The sequence below is a fragment of the Ammospiza nelsoni genome, chromosome 9 (assembly GCF_027579445.1).
Source record: "Ammospiza nelsoni isolate bAmmNel1 chromosome 9, bAmmNel1.pri, whole genome shotgun sequence".
Classification (NCBI taxonomy): domain Eukaryota; kingdom Metazoa; phylum Chordata; class Aves; order Passeriformes; family Passerellidae; genus Ammospiza; species Ammospiza nelsoni.
The window spans coordinates 35,818,492-35,843,077 of record NC_080641.1 but is presented as its reverse complement, the minus strand read 5'-3'; the positions used below and the strand labels follow the sequence as shown (position 1 = coordinate 35,843,077).

Sequence of the window (24,586 nt, the reverse complement as noted above, 5' to 3'; positions counted from 1 at the left end):
GAAAGGCTTACCAGGACCCTTTTTGCCCCAGGGGGGTATTTCAATTCCCAGTTGGCTTTGCCCAGTTTAAAACCCAAGTTGTGCATCCAGGGTTTGTGTCCAGCACAAGCAGCTCACAAAGAGCTCACCGTGCTCCAGGGGCTGGCTGTGAAACCCGGAAAGAAAAGAGAGCTGCGAATAAAAAATAAATAAAATAAATCTTGGTTGCGGTATATGAGTTATAGACATTTTCTTTTTGCTTTCTAGACTGATCAATGGTCAACAAGGAATCACTATTAAAAATTATAGTACAAGATCCCTTCTTACTGTTACCAATGTGACAGAAGAGCACTTTGGCAACTATACTTGTGTCGCTGCCAACAAGCTAGGGACGACCAATGCCAGCCTGCCTCTCAACCGTAAGTAACGGGGACGTGGGGCCAGAGCTCTGCTTGCTTCCTGCCAGCCCCGAGGCTCCCACGGCCGCAGGAGCCGAGTGTTGGCTCCCCCTGAGCACCCGGAGGTGCCCCTGTGCCCGTCGGGGCTCGGCGTTCCGCGCGTTCTGAGCGTGGGGTCTGAGCGTGGGGCCTGAGCGTGGGGTCTGTAATTGGGGTCTGTAATTGGGGTCTGTAATTGGGGTCCGTGCTGTGTTTGGGGCGTCAGGGGCTGGGGCTCTGCCAGCAATCCCAGCTGACCCTTCCTGCCGTGGTGGTGCACAGTGGGCATGGGCACAGCTTCCTGTGATCCTGTGATCCTGCTATCCTGTGATTCTGTGATCCTGTGATCCTGCGATCCTGTGATCCTGCTATCCTGTGATCCTGCGATCCTGTGATCCTGTGATCCTGCTATCCTGTGATCCTGTGATCCTGCGATCCTGTGATCCTGCTATCCTGTGATTCTGTGATCCTGTGATCCTGTGATTCTGTGATCCTGTGATCCTGTGATCCTGCTATCCTGTGATCCTGCTATCCTGTGATCCTGTGATCCTGCTATCCTGTGATCCTGCTATCCTGTGGTTCTGTCATTCTGTGACTCTGTGACTCTGGTTCCTGCTCCCAGCAGCAGCCCCGGGTCCCTATGGGGGCACTGCCAACCAAGGGCAGAGATTTCCCAGCACATTCCCAGGGGCAGCCTGAGCTGCAGAGCTGGGCTGTGCCAGGGCTCTGTCCCACCTGGCTCTGGCAGTGGCTGGTGCAGAGGCACAATGGGCACAGGCACAGCTTCCTGTGATTCTGTGATTCTGCGATTCTGTGATTCTGTGATTCTGTGACTCTGTGACTCTGTGATTCTGTGATTCTGTGACTCTGTGACTCGGGTTCCTGCTCCCAGCAGCAGCCCCAAATCCCTACAGGGGCACTGCCAACCAAGGGCAGAGATTTCCCAGCACATTCCCAGGGGCAGCCTGAGCTGCAGAGCTGGGCTGTGCCAGGGCTCTGTCCCACCTGGCTCTGGCAGGGCTTGGTGCAGAGCAGAGCAGTCTCTTGGAGAAAAGCAGTGTGAGAGGTGACGGATGCTCGGTGTGGAGGCTGCCCAAAAGGGGCCCAAGGTGCTGTTGGGGAGGGATTTTTGTCTGTGCCTTGGTGGCATTTCAGTGCTGCTGGGTGTTCAGCCATCTGCTGCTGGGTCCAAAGGTGTTCCTGGTGCAGCTCTGGTGCTGCTCTCTTGTTCTGATGGTGATAAAAGAGAGACAAAACTCCTACACTTAAATATATTCCTCACCGCGTGGAAATGCAGAGTAGCTCAAATCCCACAATTATTGCCTTCCTGCCATGAAATTTCCTCCTGAACCTGCTCCCCATATGATGAGTGTTGTCAGAGGTTCTGAATTCCTGCAGGAGAGATGTAACAGGCAAAAAATAACAGGGAGCCTTTGCTGCCATTTATTTAATATTTGAGGGATCATTACCAAAGCGGGAATGACGTTACACTTATTTTAAACAGAAAATGCAAGTGAAAACAAAGGAATATTAAGGCAGAAGGAGCTGGAATTTGGTGTATTTGCAATTCAGAGCAGGTAGAAGGAAGGTCTGGCTTCATTTGAACAGAGCAGAGCTGAATCTGTCTCTGAGCTGCTGCCAGGGATTTTTCCATCTTAAATTGTAAGGTGCCTTGTAGCCACCCTTACAAAGCACTTTGAGAGGCAGAGGTTGAAAATGTCACAGAAGTACCAAGTGCACCAGTACAAATCATAAAAATAGATGTTCTCCATCATGAAAGGAAGGGGAGGTGGGAAGCAGAATGGTCTGAGAGAAAATTCTGGAAATCTGGGTCTGCTCCAACCTCGGGAGGGAAATGGGGGGGCGTTGGCTCAGAGGTCTGACCCAAAGAGCAAGCTGAAATGTCTTATTTTATACTGTGGTTGTTTTAATCCTAAAGGTGGTGATCTGGATCTTGGTTGAGAGTGAGGATCATTTGGAGAAGTGTTTCCTTTGCTTATAATTTACATTAATATTATCTAGAAGCATTATCCCTTTAAAAAAAATGACAAAAAAAAAAAAAGTAACAATAATTCTCTTATTTTATACTGTGGTTGTTTTAATCCAGCTCTCCAAGCAAGGAGAGCTGTCCTAAAGGTGGTGATCTGGATTTTGGTTGGGAGTGAGGATCATTTGGTGAAGTTTTTCCTCTGCTTATAATTTACATTACTATTATCTGGAAGCATTATGCCTTTAAAAACAAAGACAAAAATAAAGTAACAATAATTCTCGGGGTAGCAACTCACTAAGCGTGGACTCCTTAATCCCCCAGTGAGAATGCTGTGCTGTGAAGCTCTTGCATTTCATTTAGCTGGCAGGGAGAGTGGCCATATGTGCAGGTTCAGGTGTGTGTGAGGGAGCCCTGCCCGCCCGCCTGCAGCGCCCAGGAACCAAATGTGGGCTCAGGGCAGCTCCGTTTGCTACTGGAGAGCAGCAAATGGAATAGAACTGGTGCCCTATTGCAGGGCCTGGGGCTGCTCTGGGGTCACACAGCCTGAGTGAGGCTCTTTACAAAACCTGGCAATCCACAGGAAGCATCCTTTCCTAACAGCTGCCAGAGAAATTGCTTTTTCCGTGGCTGGTTCTGTGATCCAGAGGTGTTCCTGATGTCCAGGTTCACACAGAATCCTTGGATATGCTGCCTGTACCTATGAAAAAATGTAAATAATTGTGAGAAGCTGCCCAAGAGGTCAGGAGTGACATTGGGAAGGAGAAGGAGAGGGACGTGGTGGAGTTTTCTGTGCTGATTCCGTCACACAGGGAGTTGGGAAGGAGAAGGAGCCGTGTGACAGGGATGTGGTGGAGTTTTCTGTGCTGATTCCGTCACACGAGGAGTTGGGAAGGAGAAGGAGAGGGATGTGGTGGAGTTTTCTGTGCTGATTCCGTCACACGAGGAGTTGGGAAGGAGAAGGAGCTGTGTGACAGGGATGTGGTGGAGTTTTCTGTGCTGATTCCATCACACAGGGAGTTGGGAAGGAGAAGGAGAGGGACGTGGTGGTGTTTTCTGTGCTGATTCCATCACACGAGGAGTTGGGAAGGAGAAGGAGCAGTGTGACAGGGATGTGGTGGAGTTTTCTGTGCTGATTCCGTCACACAAGGACTCCACTGAGCCAGCAGCTGCCTGTGCCCTCCTGGCTGGTGGCACACGTGTGGAATCTTGTCTCCACACTGCAGAGGCACCAGACCCTGCCCTCAATTTCCACGTGCTGCTGGCCTTGTGAGCTGGCATGAGGAGGAGAGCTCTCGGGGTTTCTGTTAGAGTCTCTCTTTCCCACCCTGAGACTGAAGAAGGAGTCAGGATTCTCTGGCTGCGGTTTCCAAAGTTGTTTATTCTCTGTTACCTTTAACATTCTTTCTCTGACCTGCTGAAGTCTGTCTAGCAGGTTGGTCCATGGCACACTGACCACCCCATAGGCAGTGTTATTTTCTTATACTAAAAACTACCTGTATATTATTTACAATAATTTCCCAATGCCTATCACCTATGTTAGACACTGTGTTTCTACTCTAAACCAATCCAAAAATGCCACCATCACCTGTCACTGTAACCAAACAACACGAGCACACACTGCTGCTCTCAAGGTGAAGGAAAAAGGGAAGTTTATTTCCTGGCTCCAACATTTATAGATTTCCAAAAGCTACAACGGATTGGAGGGTGACAGTGCCACCTCTCCAGTAACACTGGACAAACCTTCTGCTCAGTCTTGGCTCCACAGCTTTGCCTGGCCCACCAAATCTGACATTTCTGGAGAGAAATGCACTCTCCAGGGAAATTCCCTTTGTGTCCACAGCTTCTGCTGTTGTCCAATTACCTAAGAAAGATTTTGCTATTTTATCTCTCAAATACCGGCCTGGAAAGCAAATCAAATTTCAATTTGCATAGTTCTGTCTCAGCCAGGAGGGCTGGTCTGCGTCAGAAAATATAATAGAAAAAGTGCCTGTAGGTATATATATATATATTTATAAGCTTAAATGAAAATTCCTGTTCTCATTAGGAGCCTGCTGCAAGCCTGCTGCAGTCAGTCAGAGGACAGATATTGATTTAGCAAGGTTTGGGTGCAGCCCAAGGTCTCCAGGAGCCATCAGCGTGCAGAGAACTGGAGCCCTGCAGCTCATTGTCCCTCCAGCCCTCCCTGGGTGCTGTCCTGAGCTCATGTGGCTGTTTCTAATTAATGGCCAATCACAGCTGGCTCAGACTCTATGTCTGAGCCACAAACCTTTGTTATCATTCCTTCCTATTCTGAGGGCACCCATGTGACGGTGTTCACAGGGGTCCCAGCATGAGGGAAGAGAGGATCTGACCCCGTGGTTCAGAAGGCTGATTGATTATTTTATAGTATATATTACATTAAAACTATACTAAAATAATTGAAGAAAGGATTTCATCAGAAGGCTGGCTAAGAATAGAATAAGAAAGAATGATAACAAAGGTTTGTGTCTCGGCTCTCTGTCCGAGCCAGCTGACTGTGATTGGCCATTAATCAGAAACAACCCCATGAGCCCAATCCCAGATGCACCTGTTGCATCCCACAGCAGCAGATAACCATTGCTTGCATTTTGTTCCTGAGGCCTCCCATCTTCTCAGGAGGAGAAATCCTAAGGAAAGGATTTTTCATAAAATATCATAACTACACATCCACTCCAGAGTGAAATGCTCCCAGAGTCCAACAAGCTGGTGAGGATTCAGAGCAGCAGGGCTGTGAATGCACAGATTTACAGCCACTTCCCTCAGAGACCCTGGGCATTGATGGAGCGCTGCTGTTCCAATGGAAAGCAGCTCTGAGAGCGGCCAGGCAGCCCCAGAATTCCCAGATTCTGGCATTCCCATCCAGGCAAACCTCCCTGCCCTCCCCTGTGCCCTGGAGCAGCAGCTCAGCTGAGCCAGAGCCCCCTGCCCTGGCAGGGCTGCTCCGGAGCACATTGCTGCAACTCTGCACCTTGGATTCATATATCCCAGAGAATGAGATAAATGGCCAAATCCCCCATTTGTGCAAGTCATAACAATTCTGTTAAACGCTGGGTTTGAGCTCCTTCCATATGGATGCCAACTGCTGCTCCAGGTAACAATTACCGAGAGTTATGGAGGAATTTTCTCTGAATCCATTTTCCAGCTTGAGCTTTATTATGAATTATATGACAATAAGTGACTGAGATGGGATGAGGCAGAAATAACCATTTGAGCAAGGCCAGGAACAAAAGTTTCTCCTTGACGTGTAGAGGAAATTTAAAGCCTGAGAGTGGATCAGGGAAAAATCAAACAAAAATCAAAGACAAGCCATGAGATCTTTGCTGTGGGTTTTTGCTGAAGTTGTTCCAATGCTCTGGTTTGTTCCATTTGTGTTTATAGGCACAAATTGTGCAGTTACCCACAGCTCACAGGGTTCAGACCTCTCTTCTTGCCCACCTGCTTAAATCAGAGGGGTTGAGGCATGGCCAAATCTTCATCTTAATTGTCAGTTAGTTATTATAAAATCCTGGAGTATCCTGGGTGGGGAGGGACCCACAGCAATTCCTGACCCAGCTCCTGGCCCCGCACACACCCCACAGTCCCCCCTGCCCCTGAGAGTGTGCTCCAAGCAATGATTAAAACATTCCATGGAATTTAAAATTTTAAATTTAATTTAAAAATTCCATGGAATTTAATCCCCTGCCTGTGCCCCCTCAGGGTGAGAGGCACCCGTGGGCAGAGCTCGCTGTACCTCGAGTTCCTTCTCAGAGTACGAAACCTCACGGGAAATTTAAAAAAAATTGAAAATCCAAAGAATACCTTGTGTAACAAATGGGATGAAGACAAGAAGTGCTGTAAATAGCACTATAAATAATGATATAGATTTATTGCACAGTCTGGAACACAAACTGGCCTCAAAACTTGGGGAGGAGGCTCAGAAAGGGGAGACAGGAACAGAGGAGGGAACAGTCCCCAGGTAAGGGACTGAAGGCAATTCCTGTCTCTCCTGGGCAGGAAAAGTGGGTTATTGCAATATTGCTGGGGGTGCATCAGGAAGTTTTCTCATAAGCCAGGCCAGGAGAGAGTCACTCACACTGACCAGAGGCCAATCCTCCACCCAATGCAAAGCCCTCCTTCATTAGAGGGTTATTAAGTGCAGAACTTATTTTCATATCCAGTTGCTGAGCAAAGCTTAGGGGGCTTTACAAAGGAATTAGATATTGATCAGGGATATCCCGAGTTTTCAGAGAGATCAGAAAATAGATTTTAAACCCAAGACTTCGGTATTTAAGCAAATAATCTAACGGGTTCGAAAATGCCAAAACTGAAATAATTTCCCAGACAAATTCTGGGTTAATTGACAAAAGCATTTGCTTAAACCCAAACATTTACCTGTAAAGTTTGTGTGCTTCTACCGAGTCAGGTGTTTGTAATTTGGGGATTACCAGAAGATGCAGAGAAATGGTGATTCCAGAGCTTCACTGCACTTCCCTGGGAGCTGCTGTGAGCTCTGGGCACTTGGGCAGCTGAATGAAAGGAGGAAGGGGGAAAAATAAATCCTTTTTTATTTTCTTTTCTTTTTTTTTTTTTTTTTTTCGCTGCAAGAAAGCTAAAAATAACTTCAGAGTTTTAAAAAACAAGAGGTTTTCAGCGAGCCCACACCAGAGCACTAATTAACCTCTGTGCTGAACCACAGAGGTAACAAAATGCTGAGGTGCCTCAACGAGCCTCGAAAATCAAGAGCTCAATTACTGCTAGCCTTAATTCCTCCTCCAGGCTTATGTGTGGAGATTTGGACTGGATTTACAATAATAAATTGAGCATAAAAGCTTTCTCTTCTCAGGGCTCTTCCAAGCCTCTGGCATCAGAGGCTTTGATTTGTAATATCAGAACTATTCACAGAAAAGCGCCTGTAATGAATTTTTCAGAAACTTCCTTTTCCCCCCACGTATCTAAAGTAACAAAGCTGATTTCCTGACTTTTAAATGTCCTGCATGAAGCACCTAGAGAAATAACTTGAATTTTACTGTGGGAAGCACCTAGAGAAATAACCTGAATTTTACTGTGGGTGAAGGTGATGTTCCTGTAGAGACCATTCTTCATAAATCGCCCTGATATTCAGATTTTTAGGCTTGGCAATATTTGGATTCACTAACTTTATTCAAAAATAAAACGCAAGCATGAGGACTGGATCATTTAAATTCTGTTAATTTATTCAGTTAAAATTATATTCCAAGGGAAGGAAGAGAAATTTTAAATTGCTGGGAATGTGAGGAAGGAAGGAGCAAATCTCATGGAGTGGCTGCACCCTATGACGATGTAGCAGCTTTAATTTAGGCAATAAATGGTCCATTTTTCGCCAGCCCTTTTTCTGAGGTGCTGAGCTGTCCAGGGTGCTGCAGGTACGTGAGGAAATGCCTGTAGGATGGGAAATCTGAGTCAGGATCAAACTGTGGTTTATCTGAATAAGGGGGACATAAATGTGGGTTTTGTTGGGTTATTTTGTTGGGGTTTTTAAATGTAATTTTACAGCCAGAGGTAGTTCTGTGCATTTCTTCATCTTCTCCATCAAGATAATTGAATTTACTCATCTCAATCAAGCGCAGAGTTTAAAAAATCGGCCCCTGTTAGCACCAGAGCAGGATGTTGTATGAAGGATGCCTGGTTCCAAGGTGCTTTTGGAACTGCCTTTGCAGAGCCCTGAAGGTTTCCCCAGGCCTGGTTCCCTGCTCTGTTTCCAGGACAGCTGTGCCTCCCTGGGGCTCACCTGGCCCTGCACTAAAACCCACACCGGCCTTCGCTGCTGGGCTCCTCTCTGCTCCCTGCCCTGCTGCACTGCAACTGGAAATGGAAAACTGAAAATCCAAAGAATACCTTGTGTAACAAATGGGATGAAGACAAGAAGTGCTGTAAATAGCACTATAAATAATGATATAGATTTATTGCACAGTCTGGAACACAAACTGGCCTCAAAACGTGGGGAGGAGGCTCAGAAAGGGGAGACAGGAACAGAGGAGGGAACAGTCCCCAGGTAAGGGACTGAAGGCAATTCCTGTCTCTCCTGGGCAGGAAAAGTGGGTTATTGCAATATTGCTGGGGGTGCATCAGGAAGTTTTCTCATAAGCCAGGCCAGGAGAGAGTCACTCACACTGACCAGAGGCCAATCCTCCACCCAATGCAAAGCCCTCCTTCATTAGAGGGTTATTAAGTGCAGAACTTATTTTCATATCCAGTTGTTGAGTAAAGCTCAGGGGGCTTTACAAATGAATTAGATATTGATCAGGGATATCCCGAGTTTTCAGAGAGATCAGAAAATAGATTTTAAACACACAGGGGACACACAGGGACACCCAGGGCTGAGGGCCCTTCTCAGCTGGGGCTCCTCTCCAGGCTGAGCAGCCCCAGCTCCCTCAGCCTTTCCTGGGCACCGAGATGCTCCAGGCCCTTGCTCAGCTCCAGGAGCTCCTGTCCCTGCTGTGCTGAGGATCCGGAGCTGGACACAGCACCCAGAGGTGTCCCCAGGGCTGGGCACAGCACCCAGAGGTGTCCCCAGGGCTGGACACAGCACCCAGAGGTGTCCCCAGGGCTGGGCACAGCACCCAGAGGTGTCCCCAGGGCTGGGCATACAGCAGGATAATCTGCTCCTTCTTAAACTCTAACTCCATCTTAATTAATCTCCTTTCACAGAAACTGTAGTCATTTCATGAATCTCATCATGACATGGGCACATCTCCCGTGTAATTTATAGAGATTGTAATGATTCATTTGATAGGCATTGTCTGTGGATTTCGGCTCGTCAGGGATCAGCAGAGCTATAATTACACAGTAATTACTAAATAACTTATTCACAAATTGCTGTGCCACTGAAAGCAAATAGCAGAGCACTTGAAGAGTTTCCAGTTCTGGGCACGTGTTCGGCCCGTGCAGGGAGTGTGGGGCTGGGGCATGAGGTGTTGGGAATCCACAGAAAATGAGGGAGAGCTGCTGGAATCCATGGAGAATGAGGGAAACAGGGCTGGGAATCCATGGAGAATGAGGAGAGGGTGTTGGGAATCCATGGAGCATGAGGGAGAGCTGCTGGAATCCATGGAATATGAGGGAAACAGGGTTGGGAATCCATGGATCCCATGGCTGGGACACTGGGCAGTGATGCCCTGAAGAGCTGGAGCAGAGACTAGATGGAGTTAAGAGGAATACATTGGATATTTATGTAAGGGCCTCCAGAGGCCTCACCCTGGCAGTACCCGAGCCACAGCCATGGCTCTGTCTGGATGGCTCCAAGATGGGAGCAAAAGAGGCCATGAAATCTCACATTTTATAAGTTTCAGTCCACTTGCATGCAGGAGCCAACTGTCAAATTAATAGCTTCAAATGATGAAGTTTCACCCTCCTTTCTTGCCTGCCTGCCTGCTGTTGTTTATGCTTTGGGCCTGAAGCTTGAAGAGATTGTCCTTGAGTCTCCAGCTGGAGCAGGATTGTTGTGTGAAAAGATCCTAGTGACATTAATACAAAGCTAAAAGCTGCACACCAAAACAGACCAGAAAAACTTAAACCCCAAGGTATCAGTTTTGGCAGAATTGTTCCCTGGCAGGGTGGGCAGGGGCTGGGATGGAATTCCCAGATTTGCTGTGGCTGCCCCTGGATCCCTGGCAGTGCCCAAGGCCAGGCTGGACATTGGGTTTGGAGCACCCTGGGATGATGGAAGGTGTCCCTGCCATGGCAGGGGTGGAATTGTTAGCGTTCAAAAACGCATAATCACATAAGCGATTATATGCGGTGCTTTTTATTAAGAGCTCTGGGAATGGGGGTATTACAACCCAAATCTGACTCCGACCATACATCCGAGATGAACGTGTTTTTATATTCTATCGTTATATAACTTTCATGTTAATTATTAAACTTATATTGTTCTATTGTATACATAGATTTCAGCCAAACATAGCCCCCCTTAAATTTCCAACATAGTTTCTCATGATTCTTCTTATGATTATATAATAATTACATTTAACTACTAAACAATCATCACATCTAACAGTTATATCTTTTACCATACTGCTTGCTCAGGTGCAGTGATCTGAGAAAACACAAAGCCCAACATTTTCAGAGTCTGTCTTTGACATTTCCCAGGGCTCCGCTGTCAGAATGGGTGGGATTGGCGTCCCTCCAGCCCCTGGTGAGCTGCTGGCTCACCTGTGCAGGTGGGCTCGGCGCTGTGGCTCCCAGCCCTGCCCTGGGCAGCGACACACGAGTGCCTGTGCCACCTGCCCTCACGGGTGGCCCCTGCTGCAGCAGCCCCAGGGGCTGCAGTGCCCCGTTCATCCCCACAAATGCAGCGACAGTTGTGCGGATTTGGAGAGTGACCTCTGAGAGCAGGAATATCATTGCTGGGAGTCAGAGCAGCGCTAATCATATGTTTCTGAGCAGCAAAAATGCCAGCAGATTTCCAGGTCTGCATTATTCATGAGCTTCCATTTATCCATATGAATGAAGGACCGAGCTCAAAGGACACGGACAACTTTGTCACTTTCTCTTCATTCTGTTATGGTCTCAACAGCTGTAAAAATCATTAAAGCAGCAGTTTTCCCTGGAAAAATGTGAAATGGGGAATGAGGACCAGTGAGCAAATATTGTTTATCATTTAGAACAGTGTACTTTGAATAACTAAATCAAAGCATTGTCTTTCACCTCCCTTTGGTGATACAGACACATCCAAATGTGTGAAATTCAGTGGTTTTCCCTCTTCCTGACCTGCTCTGGTTTAGGTTTTCTCTGAGTTGTGCCTCTCCAGGCACACCAAGGTGGGGTGCAAGTGCTGGGGGTCCTTCTGAAACCTGTAAAGATCTCACTGCTCACACTTATTTCTCAAATCTGACAAAATCCATGGATAATTTAGTAGATTTTTTTCTTTCTATGTTGCATATTTTCATTTTTAATGGTTTGGTGCTGTAAATACTGATGCAAATGTGCCCTCACATTAATGGGGATATTTTCACGATACACAAAAAATGGCCTGCAAATGAATGGCTGCTTTTGCCAGCATCCATTTGCTGAGGACAGCGTTCCCTGATTTATTCATTTATTCAAAATACAGGCAGTCCTGCAAAAGGTAAAGCCTTGAACATATACCAGTGTCTTATAGATGTGAAATTGTTGTGAGAGTGAGGAAGGAAACTGCATATTTTTACTGCCAAATGTGTGACCTTTTATTAAAATGTTATTTTGAATGTTTTAATTAAAATATAAATTTGTCTGTTGCTGGTTCACACACACACACATAACACTGCCCCTCACATTTAAATTAAATTAAATTTAATTTAACTAAATTAAATTAAATTAATTTTTTTTTCCTATAAAATCATTCATTCTACATAAAACATGACTGTTCACTCTGGAACTCATTAAAAATAAATAAATAAAAATATTTTGGTAGACTGGAGCATTAAAACAATGTGTTTAGTATATTTCTCTGCCTTTCCATCAAGAAATCAAATTTCATCTGAATTTAAGTCAAATTTGAGATCCATCCCTTTGTGCTGCCAGGTGAGAACAGGTCTGAAACTCAGGGCTGGAATCCACAAACCTGGAGGCTTTTAAAAATTGCCTTCCATTGGACTTCTTTTACAACAGGCCACAAAAAGCTGTCAATAATGTGGTTTTCTACACCCTTAGAAACATTTGAATATTTATTGAGAAGCCCCTGCTATCAGGCAAAACAATCAGCCGGAGGTGTAGAGGATGGAGTGAGAAAACTCCCTGGCAATTTCAGCTCTCAAACTTCAAGTTCACAATTATTATTTTTTTAACGTCTCACCGGTGTAGCGCTATTAAATATTTATCATGCTGTAATAAAAGAATAAAACATTTAAATAAAATAAACCATTATGAGGCAATTAAGGTGTAATAACTCAAACCTGCAGAAAAGCTCTAATTGTAATTGCAAAATATTAAGGGTGAGAGAAAGACACAGAATAAATTAAGGTCACGTCTCTGCCCCATCCACTCAGAGTTTCCATCCCAAAGATTTATTATGAAGTGTTTTTCCATTTTTCGTGGTACTCCAACATGCTCTGGCTTCCCTGGGCTTAAAGACCTCGATTTCACAATAAATCATTAATCTTTAACAAAGCTGATGAAGCCTGGGGGAGATTAGCTTAAATAAACCCAGTTAATTATCAGAGGTCATAAATGGAAGCAGTTATGAGCATTTTTTAAATTAACTAATGAGTTGGTATTTAACAGCCAGTTGTGTTTTGGTCCAGCTATTGATTCCTCCAAGTCAAAATATCAAAGTCAAACAATTGCACTGACGCAGATGGAAATGAAAGAAGCTTTTTGCATTCTCCAGCTGGGAAATATTCCCCTTGGGACCCTCCCAGCAATCCCACCCTGGGCACCCCAGGGCTGCGGCAGGCTGGGGAAGGTGCCCGTTCCCCGGGCAGTGCCAGAGCCAGGACCTCACCTGGTGCCCACCCTGAACCTGCCGTGACACAGCCCTGAGGGTGGCAGAGACCACAGTCACCAGTGAGGGGCTGCACAAAGCACTGGAACGTTCCAGAGCCTCTGCTCCTTGGGAAACAGGTTGGGTTTCCTGCCACTGAAACAAGGAAGAATTCATTACGCTGAGAATTCATTGCAGCATTGCTTTTTTGTTGCCCAAGCCAGAAGTTAGGCATGGCTTTACTCACAGTAAAGCACATTTTTCACTTTTAAAACCTGGTGTCCCCCTAGCAGCTGTAATTGCTCCAAGCACAACAGTTTGCTTTTGGACCAGCTGCAGGGTGATAAAATAAGGTGCCAGTGTAACAGAAAGTTTGGTAGCTTTGACTCTAGACCTGGTCCCAGGGATGGGCTGGTGCTGAGCTGGGGCTGGGAGGGGGCTGCAGGGAAATGGAAAAGGGAACAGGCCTTGGAATGGGAATGGAATTGGGATGGGATGGGATGGGATGGGATGGGATGGGATGGGATGGAATGGAATGGAATGGAATGGAAAGGAATGGAAATGGAATGGGATGGGATGGGATGGAATGGAATGGGATGGGATGGAATGGGATGGAATGGGATGGGATGGGATGGAATGGAATGGAATGGAATGGAATGGAATGGAAATGGAATGGAATGGGATGGAATGGGATGGGATGGAATGGAATGGAATGGAATGGAATGGAATGGAATGGAATGGAATGGAAATGGAATGGAATGGGATGGAATGGGATGGGATGGAATGGAATGGAATGGAATGGAATGGAATGGAATGGAATGGAATGGAATGGAATGGAATGGAATGGAATGATTGGAAAGGAATGGAATGGGATGGGATGGGATGGAATGGGATGGAATGGAATGGAATGGAATGGAATGGAATGGAATGGAATGGAATGGAATGGAATAGGATGGGTAGATGGGATGGGAAGGAGCTGTGATGCCCTGGGCAGTGCCCAGGCTGCTGTGGCTCTGCTGGGAGCTGCTCCTGGCATGGATGTCTCTGGGGCATGGCTCTCCTCTCCTGGCACAGGCTGAGATCACTGCTGGGCCCTTTGCTGAGCTCCCCCTCCTCTCTGGGGATGAAATCTGGGCTTTTCCATGGAGAGGAGCTGGGGGCAGTGCTCTGCTCCCTCGGGTAATCCCTGCCCAAGTTTCCCCCTCGCAGGAGCTGGGGTTTGCTTCAGGAGCTCCAAGGAGCAGTGTGAGCACAGCCACGAGAGGTGCACATCCCCACCCGAGTTCTGGAGGAATCTGCCCTGAATTTGTTCCCTTTGCTGTGCAAACAGGGGCTGAGGAATCGCTGCCTTCCTAACCACCTACAAGGATTCTTGCTGGGCAAATAATTACAAGTAATTGGCCCCTGGTAAACTGAAGTCAGGGTTTATTTACTTGCTTGTTTTTACCTGCCTGTATCTCCTAATAGCTCCTTGCAGCTCATATTTTTCCCAAGCCCTGGATGTCAGGAAGCTGCAGCTGTGGGTCCTGCCCTCCTGGAGCACGTCTGTAATTCTCAGCCCCGCTGTCCTCCCCTGCCTGGGAATTTACTGTTGTTTTGACAATTTTATGTGCAAACATATTTAAATCCCTCTGACCTCAGCCTCCTGAGCTGATTGAATTTTGCTTTAACTTTGGTCTGGCAATTTCCATTCCCATGTTTTTATGCAGAGTGCCGGGGTTTCAGCTTGTGATAAAGCTGAGACAAAAATAGGTTTGGGTCCTGAATTCCTGTGTGTGACAGAGGGGCTCTCGTTTCTCTCGGGACGCTTCATTCCCTCACTGTGTGGTTGGGTGGACATGGTGCTGTTTAACTTTATGGTCTGAGGTCTCTTCCAGCCTTGGTGATTGTGCAGCCTCTGGGGGCAGGGAGTGCCTCCCTCAGGTTTGCTTTGTGGTTCCCTCCCTGTTCTGGCTTTCCCAGACAGGGCCTTTCTGCAGCCAATTCCTTTTATTCCCTGTAATTTGCCTCCTTGTGCGCCCTTTCATGGGACGGTGTCCCACTCTGATAAGAGGTTTTCTCTGCCAGCATTTTTCTGCCATTCCTTTATGATAGGAATTTCTGGATACGATCTCTGTGCCTTTGGTGAAAGGCAGTGCTGAACGTCCTTGACATTTAACCTCACCTCCCTGGCCAGCTGTCTGTAGCGCTTACACTCTCCAGAGGTTTCCCTTCTGAGGATTAGAGCTGCAGCTGCAAATCCCCGGGGGTTATCCTCCCTCTGCATTTAAACCCTCTCAGCTGCTGCCTGTCTGGGTCATTTCCAGCGTTGGATCCGGCTCACCATCCCCAAACAAAACTGATTTTAAGGAGCACAGCAGCCTTTACTGCTTCCCATGGCAAGGTGCTGGGGACTCCTGCACCCACATTTCCCAGCAGGGCTGGGCTGCCACACCAGCACCAATGCCAGAGCATTTCCCTGTGCTCCAGGGCAGGTTTAGTTTGCATGCGAGGGAAAATTCCTTCCCTGAGGAGTTCAGGCCAGGACGTGTGTCGGTGTTCACAGGGGTCTTGGGATGAGGGAAGAGATGGAGATCTGACTTTATATTTCAGAAGGCTTGATCTATTATTTTATGATATATATTACATCAAAACTATACTAAAAGAATAGAAGAAATTATTTCATCAGAAGGCTGGCTAAGCTAAGAATAGAAAGGAATGATAACAAAGGTTTGTGGCTCAGCTCTGTGTCCAAGCCAGCTGACTGTGATTGGCCATTAATTAGAAACAACCCCATGAGACCAATCCCAGATGCACCTGTTGCATCCCACAGCAGCAGATAACCATTGTTTGCATTTTGTTCCTGAGGCCTCCCAGCTTCTCAGGAGGAACAATCCTAAGGAAAGGATTTTCATGAGAAGATGTCTGCGACAGAAGTCAATCAGGAGCTTGGTGCATTGAGAGCTGGGCAGAAATCCCCAATTCTCCAGGTGTGTTTGGCAGCCAGGGATGCTGTGCCAGTATCTCCATACCCACAACATTCCTGGTTTTGAGTTTTTGAACCCAGCCTGACCTAAAGCTCTGCTTTGAAGCAGTGAGCTGGGTCTGGCTGTGCTGTGCCCAGAGGAGGTGTCTCTGCAGGGCACCCAGCTCCTGCCCACCCAGCGCCAGCTCTGCCAGGGCACAGCAGCAGCTGCTGGGCACTCACTGCTCCTCCAGAGCCCCAAGGTTCAGCTCTGGGAGAACCTGTGAGCCACAGGAATGGCACACAAACTCCTGGGTTTCCATTGGACTTGCAGATCCCTTCTCCACAAGCACCCCTGGAAATCTGAGCAGTCCTGGCACCGTAGGATGGGGTCCCAGGAAGGCGCAGTGCAGACAGTGCCACTCCTGCCCACGCATCCCTCCCTCCCCGTGCTCCCGAGCAGTCATTAACAAATTTTAATTTGAATGAACCAGCCTAGCGTGCTCCTGCAGAACCAGCTGGTTTTGTTTTCTCTCCATAGACCTGAACATTTTCATGAATAAAGATTTGCAAAGAGTTTCAGAACTTGAAACTAGAAATAGATCCGTCTCTCCAATGCCTTGATCTAATAATGTGTTTAAAAATGAGATTTTTTTGCAAGAATAATACGTGAAATCACCGCCCTCGCTTCCAGCCTCAGTGCTGGCAGGAATGTGTGACTTTATGCTACCTTAGGCACCTATAATTAAGTCTAGATCTGATGTTTCCTGGGGAGACACGATCCCAGCACAACCCCTGCTGGTTTGGGTAGGGTATTTGCTTTTTAATGAAATATTGTACTGACTGGGTGTGTTAATTTGCCTGATTGTTGGAAAGAATGGTGTTCATCTGCAGCAAGAGGAACTTTCCCAGGAAGCCACAGTCTGAGGATGACTCCTAAATTCTCAAGAAAAAGATGCTGTTAACCTAAGGTAGCCAGAAAAATAACTTTTTTCATCATTGTACAACGCATCTGAGCCAGTTTGGGAATTATCCATGAGGAGCAGGCTGTAATTGCTCAGAACAGGAAGGTTTGGGAGAAGTTAAGGAGAATTAAATCAAATTATTGTCACACTTTTAAAACAGCCATTAAAATACAAAAATCAATGAAATCTTGATAGGTTTTTGCTTTCTCTGAGTCTCTTGTTGGACCCCAATTCCTGTTTCTCATGCTGAAGGCAGGGTTGGTCTGTGCAGGAGCACAGCCTCCTTTCCCAGGGGAGCATTTTGGGGTGGGAGCATTTGCTGTGCTGAGTTTCCCTTTCCCCTCATGTTGAGTTTTCCTTTTTCCTTGTGCTGAGTTTCTCTCTTCCTCATCTTGAGTTTCCCTTTTCCCTCGTGTTGAGTTTCCCTTTTCCTCATGTTGAGTTTCCCTTTTCCTCATGTTGAGTTTCCCTTTTCCTCATGTTGAGTTTCCCTTTTCCCTCATGTTGAGTTTCCATTTTCCCTTCATTTTGAGTTTCCCTTTTCCTCATGCTGAGTTGCCCTTTTCCCCTCGTGTTGAATTTTCCTTTTCCCTCATGTTGACTTTCCCTTTTCCCTGTGCTGAGTTTCCCTTTTCCCCTCATGTTGAATTTTCCTTTTTCCCTCATGTTGAGTTTCCTTTTCCCCTTGTGTGGAATTTTCCTTTTTCCCTCACATTGAGTTTCCCTTTTTCCCTGTGTTTTTTCCCTTCTTCTCTCACATTGAGTTTCCCTTGTTCCCTCATGTTGAATTTCCCTTTTTGCCTCATGCTGACTGATGTGGGATATCAGGGACAGACCCATCTGTCCACAGTATTTCCACTGCTCCTGCACTGGGATGGGAAACCTGAAACCCTTTTCATGCTGAAGGAGTCACCAACTTCATGGATTTTAATGCCAATTAAAAGTGTAATGCAGCTCAAATTCCATTTCACTTTTAAGACGTGGTTTGGGTTCATCAGCACCCACGGTGTGTTTGTCAAGGTGCTGAGTAATTGGCTTTAAGGTTGGAAACATTCATCTGCATTAGCACAAGTTTAGCAGCTGGCTAAAGAAACTTCATAACTTTTTATTTGGGGAAATATTTGTCTGCTATTTCTCTTGGACTGGTGTTTGCACAGTATTAACCTGAAAAGCAATTTTAGGTGGGAAAAAAAAACCCTCAAAATTGGCCAGGAGCTGGTGTGTGCTCAGCCATTCCCTGCACATCCCTGCTTGTCAACTCGCTCTCATTTTTTTTCATTAGTTTCTTGTTATAGTCAAGATATGGTCAATGATCTTTTGAGCTTGGTAATTTTGTTAAACCTTTTTTATGAGCAGTATTGAATTGCTGCATTGAGATGGGAGCTTGCTTCCGTGCAAGATTAATTGGGACCGGTATTTCATTTTGCATAGCGCTATTCAAAGCTAATAAAAAGGCCCAGAATAATGAATTCTAAAGTCAAATTATAATGAAAAGCCACAGGTGATTGTTTCATTAGGCTGGATGCAGGAGAACTGTGTCTTCTCTTAACTTTGCCTGTTTGCATTGGTTGCCCTGGGGGAAGTAAACAACTTCCAAATGGGTTTGATGTTTCTGAGAAATGTTCTCTTCTGGAAAGACTTCAATAATTAAAAAGATGTGCCTTCTTAAAAGTTCACCCAAGCACAAAACTATTGCCTTAAAACATTCTTTGTTCAAAACCGTTACCCTGACGGATATTCACGGGGGGAAATTGCCTGCACTGGAGTGAGCGCAGCCCTTCCCTCAGCCAGGTGCCAGTGGCTCCCTGGAGGATGCTTTGGAGCTGGAGGGCCCAGGGCAGCCAGCCTGGCTGGTGGGAGTGTGCTGGTGCTGGTGCTGGTGGTGTGCGCAGCCGTGGGCGAGAGCAGTGCTGGCTGCAGCTCCAGCACAGAGCCCTGTCCAGCCCCACGCCAGGTTAAACTGCGCTGTCTCTTGCATGATGTTTGCTGTCTCATTCTGTACTTGTCTTCCATGTGTGATTAACTCCCAAATGTTCTCTTTTTTTTTTTTTTTTTCTTTTTTTTCCTTTTCCCTTTTTGTAGAAATTATTGAGCCTACTACCTCTAGTCGTGTGTCAAGCCCAGGTCAGTATCCCCCGAGGAGGGTCGGTGCCCGGGGCTGGCCCGGGCTGCTGTGTCGTGGTAGTGCTGGGCTGTCCCTGTCGTTGTGCTTCCATTGGTGTGTCTCCCCGCAGCCTTTGTGTCTCGTCCTCTTTCTCCCTGTTTGGAGCAGCTCTCCCATCACTGTCCCTGCCATGGTGTGTCCCGGTGGGGCTGTGCAGGGCACTGCTCCGTGTCAGCAATCCCCTGCTCTGGAACCACCTCACCCCCGAATCCTTGCTGGTGTTGTGGCCCGTGTGGATGTTGGTTTGAGGATGTGCAGATTTCTCGCTGTCTCGTCTCTGACTGGCCGTGGGACGGAGCCAGGAGCTGTTGGGAGGTGTTTGCACTGCCAGTGCCAGGAGGGGATGGTGGGAGCTGAATCCCTCTGTGTGCCTGGAGGGTGTTCACAGCTCCTGAGGGCTCCTGCTGCATCCCGGTTCTCTCCTGTTGCTGCAGGACACCCTCAGTGGAGCTGGTCACAGAATTCTGGAATGGTTTGGGTTGGGAGGGACCTCAAATCCCACCCAGTGCCACCCCTGCCATGGCAGGGACACCTCCCACTGTCCCAGGCTGCTCCAACCCAGCCTTGGGCACTGCCAGGGATCCAGGGGCAGCTCCCGCTGCTCTGGGCACCTGTGCCAGGGCCTGCCCACCCTCACAGCGAACAATTCCTTCCCAATATCCCATCTGGGAGGAAAAAAAAAGCAGAATTTTCCTCTGGCAAAACCTTCACCAGATGTGCGCTTTTATTTCCTAACTGAGATTAAAAGATTGGGAGGACTGTGCCAGAAAGCCACAGCAGTGAGGTGATAAACCAAGTGAGGCAGGTTAAACCAAGGGCTGCAGAAGGAAAGGCAGGCACAGGTGATTCCAGCACCCCCAGACCTACAGGAGCAGCAAGACAAGTGTTTAAATCTGCAGAGCTTTAATCAAAGAGCTTAGGGAGGGCAAGCTCCAGTGTCACTCCGGGGGCAGAGGTGCTGCCCCCCTGCCCTCCCAGGGAGCTTCCCAAAGCTCTCCATCCCCTCTAGGGCAGAATCTGTGCCCTGTCTCCATCTCCAGGGCAGAGATTGTCCTGTGCCTGCAGCCAGAGCCGCAGCAAAACCTCTGCACGACATCTCCATCCAAACCCACGGCATGGGAGGGTGGACTGGGCTGCAGAAAGCTGATAGTGCCTGCAATAAAAGTTCCCGTCCTTGGCATTTCCACAGTTGCTTTGGAGTGCCAAGCAGTTGGAAATAAGCTGGGGAATTATTATTTGAGTTAAGAGAGGCTGAGAAGAAGGAAAGGGTCGCCACTGCGTTGGTCGTGCAAAGCAGCGATAGGAGAGCCCCACTCTGGTGCTGTTTAACTCTGGGGTTTGTAACTCCTGAAAAAAGGCTCTCAGCCTGATCCTGTTCCAGCTCTGTCTGGGAAAGAGGGATAATGCTGGGGGGTTGCAGCTGGAATGGGCTCCAGTAGCATTTCTGGGTTTGATCTGCATAAGTGAGTGCTCCAACAGAGTCACAGTTGTTCCTAATTTTCAAAAGCTGCTGTTCAAGTAACACAGCTTTGAGAAGTGTTTGAATTCTTGTCTGCAGAAATTTGCACCAAATGAGCAAAATTATGTGTATTTCTGGGAGCGGCATGGAGATGGGGGGGTGGAAAGGAATAGAGTCCTTTAATAATGATCCCTCTCTTAATTCTGAAAGCTCAGTGCTAAATAGAGAGGGCCTTTTACAAACATGAAATTGAGAATATGAAAACCTCTGAACACAATAGTGGAAAAATTTAGGAGCCATTAAAGTTGCAATAGTTATAAACTACATGAGCAAATCCAACTTTAAATTACCAAGGAAAGCACTGAGCTCAGTTTGCAGTTGAAAACCAACATCTGTTCTGCTGAAAGACAACAGAAAAGGGGAGGAGGGCTTAAAGACAGTTCTCAAAATGGCTGCAAATTTATTATTGAGTCTTTCCTCCTGGAAATCAGCCCTGGTAGCAGCAGTGACATTGCAATGAACTGTTCTGTTTGCCTTCCATAATTAAATAACACTGTGATAGTCCCTCTACTTGGCTAATTTTAGCCTGGTAAATAGCTGGAAAATGCCAGCACTATTGTAACCAAGTTATTCAGCTGCAGAGGCAATGAGAACCTTCCCAGAGTGCTGGGAACTGAGTCCCTCATGTGTGCAGCACCAGCAGTGGAGGCAGCACGTTGGGCTGGGAGATGGAGGCAGAAAACCTGGGTTACTGTCCACAGCTGCTTATGACTGTAAAATTAGAATTACCATAAATCACAGAATGATTTGGGCTGGAAGGGGCCTTAAAACCATCTCGTTCCACCCCTGCCATGAGCAGGGCCAACGTTTCTGGCTTTGCTCAAATCCTCCCGGGAGGCTTTGGCCGGGAGCCCTTTGGGTCTGCCTGCCCTGCTTCCCTCATGCAGGAATACCAACCATGGATAATCCATAGGAACTCATTTTAGCCTCGTGTCTCACATCAGTCACAAACCAGAGCATCAGCTGCTTCCTGCTCAGTCAGGGCTGCGCAGCTAATTAGCTAATTACCACCATCCTTCAGCTCTTGAGCACGGCTTCAGGGGGTGTGCTGTGCTCCCTGGAGAAGGCTCTGCTGCTGCAGGACACAGACCCTTGCTGGGGTTTCAGTGCTGAGCCAGGGCACCCCAAAGGGGACCAAGGCTCCCCAGAAGTGCAGGAAGCTCCTGACAGGATGCTCAGTGTCCCATCAGCACTGCCTGAGTCCCCAGGGTCATCCTCAAGGACCAGCCTTGGGAGTGACTCTCAGAGGAATCTGCAGCAGCCCTGCAGAACTTTCAGCATCCCCCCAGTTCCCAACAGGGCACAGAGCATTTAGGACATTTTTAATTCATGCAAAGCAGCGCCGTGTTGGAGAGCCCTGGTGACACATTTGTGCCTTTCCCTGCTGGAGCCCCTTTCCACACATTTGGGGATTTACTCTCCTAATTTGGAGCGACAGTGCTTCAAGCATGTAGAATTAGCTGCAGAAAGTTAGGAAATTGGGGCCACGGTCGGTATGTGTGTTGTCAGCCAGCGCCAGGAGCTGCAGCTCCTTACAAATCTTCCCTCCTTCAGCATAATTAGTTCGCAGGTGGTGTCTTGGAAAGCCTTTGAAGATGTTGCTGAATTCTTAACGCTGACTAAACAAGTAACTGTGACAGGTCAGAGAGAATAATTGAGGAATCTTCTTTAATTAATGACTTCACATCTTATGAGGCACTTTTATAAAAATTGGAGTGGGAGAGAGAAGGACCTTAAGTTATTTAATTTTCTCATGAACAAAAGCGTGTGTTTAAATGAGCACTTGGGCAGGTTGGACAACTCCTTGAACCCCAGTTGCTTCTCCCCGCTCTGCCTTTCTGCATATCTAACACATTTAATACGCCAGGATACCAAACAATACCTCATTTCAAGCAGGTTCTGTTTGTTCCATGGGAAACCTGCCAACCCCTCCAGTTTTTTCTCCTCTTATGCAGTCGCAAATCCCATTTAAATCAATCAGTGGTTTTGTGTAAGGAGAATCCGCAGGGTTGGACTCTGAATTTCGGGATTTGCGGTGCTCTTTCCTGCCATTATTTCTGTCTGTTGGTGAGGAAAGCAGCGTGTTCCTGCAGCTGGGGGGCTCTGCATGGCAGCAGGAGATGCTGGTGCAGCAAACCCTGGAGCAGGGAAGGGCCTGGGGCAAGAGGCAGGGCCAGCTGTGCTTCACTGCCATAACCCAGCTGCTCTTCCTTATCCCTGCTCCTGCAATTCCTCCCAAAACTATAAAGGACTCTGAAAAGGTGATTCACATTTCGGGCAGCAGATCCTGGATCATGGCACGTTTAACTTCTAAATTCTGTTAGAAGCAGATGTGTGACTGTGCTCACAGGGGTTCTTGGATGAGGGAAGAGATGAGGATCTGACTCCATGGTTCAGAAGGCTGATTTATTATTTTATGATACATATTACATTAAAACTGTACTAAAAGAATAGAAGAAAGGATTTCATCAGAAGGCTGGCTAAGAATAGAATAGCAAAGAATGATAACAAAGGTTTGTGTCTCAGTTCTCTGTCTGAGCCAGCTGACTGTGATTGGCCATTAATTAGAAACAACCCCATGAGACCAATCCCAGATGCACCTGTTGCATTCCACAGCAGCAGATAACCATTGTTTGCATTTTGTTCCCAAGGCCTTTCAGCTTCTCAGGAGGAAAAATCCTAAGGAAAGGATTTTCCATAAAAGATGTGTGCGACAGAATGTGTGTTTGCTCCAAGAGCTTTTGATGCTTGGTGGCCGCTTTGGTGCCCCCAAATCCCCCTCCTGGGATCCCATCTCCATCAGCTGCTGGGAATCACCCTCCAGCACCCAGCCCCAGAGCACCAGAGTTCTCCTGTCCCAGTAACAGACACAGAACTGATACAGGGCTACCAGGCCTTGCTGTGAGTAGTTTGGCATCAAACGGGTGAATATCTCGAAAATATCCATATGTTAAACCTCCTTGTTAGTCAGCTGACAGCTCTGTGTTCAGAGCACATCGTGGGCATTGTTGCTGCATGCCAGAGCCCAGGCAGGTGTGAAATTCAGGCGAAGCTGGTGTCTGCATGCAGCCAGCTCCGTGCACCTGCACCGTTAATTCTGGGTTTCTGTGGCCCAGCCACACTGGGAATTATCTCCTGGGGGAAATAGCTGCCTTCCAGTGCTGCAGTCACATGCTGCTTCAAGCAGGTGAACTCTGTGCTTGTGAATCTTCCCGGGAAGGCACATCCTCCCAGTGAATGTGTGGAACTGGGTAAACATTCCTGTTTAAGCTGAACGAGCGTCTCAGAGTGTGCTCAGTGACATTCGGCGTGCTCAGAGCCTGCATCATCATTCCAGCAGAATGTTTGAACACACTAAATCGTATTATTCACTGCTTGCTGAAGAGATGCATTATTTAATATCAAGAGAGTTGCTTTCTATCAGCTGAAAAATAGGACTAGAACTAGGTCGTTTTTAGTCCATTGATTCCCACTCTCTAAGCCAGCATGTAAAATACAAGAATGTTTTTTTCCTGATGCTGTATTGCCTACAAGCCTTCTGTCAGTGGGGATTTCAATATTAATGAGTTTTCCCACGAATATGAGAAGCCCACTTAGGAGAAGAAGCTGCTCTGAGAATCCTGAATATTTTACAATATCACACATCGATCAGTTGGCTGGAATTTCACATCTTAACCAAGGAGTGCTTCTGAGAGATGCCAGGAAAGCAGAGCAGGGCCAGGTGTGAAATGGCTCCTGGAGGCTGTGAGAAGGGTGGAGGATGTGGAGGCTGGGGAGATGCTCAGCCTCCTGCTGCTGCTTTCTCCCACTCGTGTGTTTGCAGTGCCAGGGGTGAACCAGGAGCTTCCTCCCATCTCTCAGTGAGATTCTCAGCATCCAGGGATCCTGTCCTTGCTGCTGGGTGTGTGTCAGTGTGCAGATCAATTCCTGTTTCTGTCAGGTGTGTGTTGTGCGTGAACCAGGAGGTTCCTCCCATCCCTGAAGGATCCTTTCCTTAGGATTTTTCCTCCTGAGAAGCTGAGGAAAATGCAAACAATGGTTATCTGCTGCTGTGGAATGCAACAGGTGCATCTGGGATTGGTCTCATGGGGTTGTTTCTGATTAATGGCCAATCACAGTCAGCTGGCTCGGACAGAGAGCTGAGCCACAAACC

General features: G+C 47.3%; 1 protein-coding gene across 3 annotated transcripts in view; it reads left to right on the top strand.

Annotated features, from left to right (window-relative positions):
- The window catches only part of NEGR1 (neuronal growth regulator 1), a 153,111-nt gene that overhangs the window by 111,381 nt on the left and 17,144 nt on the right, over positions 1–24,586 (top strand). Inside the window, exons 6-7 of one of the 3 annotated variants that reach the window (XM_059478664.1) lie at positions 247–398; positions 18,833–18,874. The exons of 1 other annotated variant lie outside the window; for it this stretch is intronic. In XM_059478664.1, the coding sequence (XP_059334647.1) occupies positions 247–398; positions 18,833–18,874 (194 nt within the window). The remainder of the gene's footprint in view (positions 1–246; positions 399–18,832; positions 18,875–24,586) is intronic. One more of the 3 variants, XM_059478662.1, reaches the window with a different exon arrangement.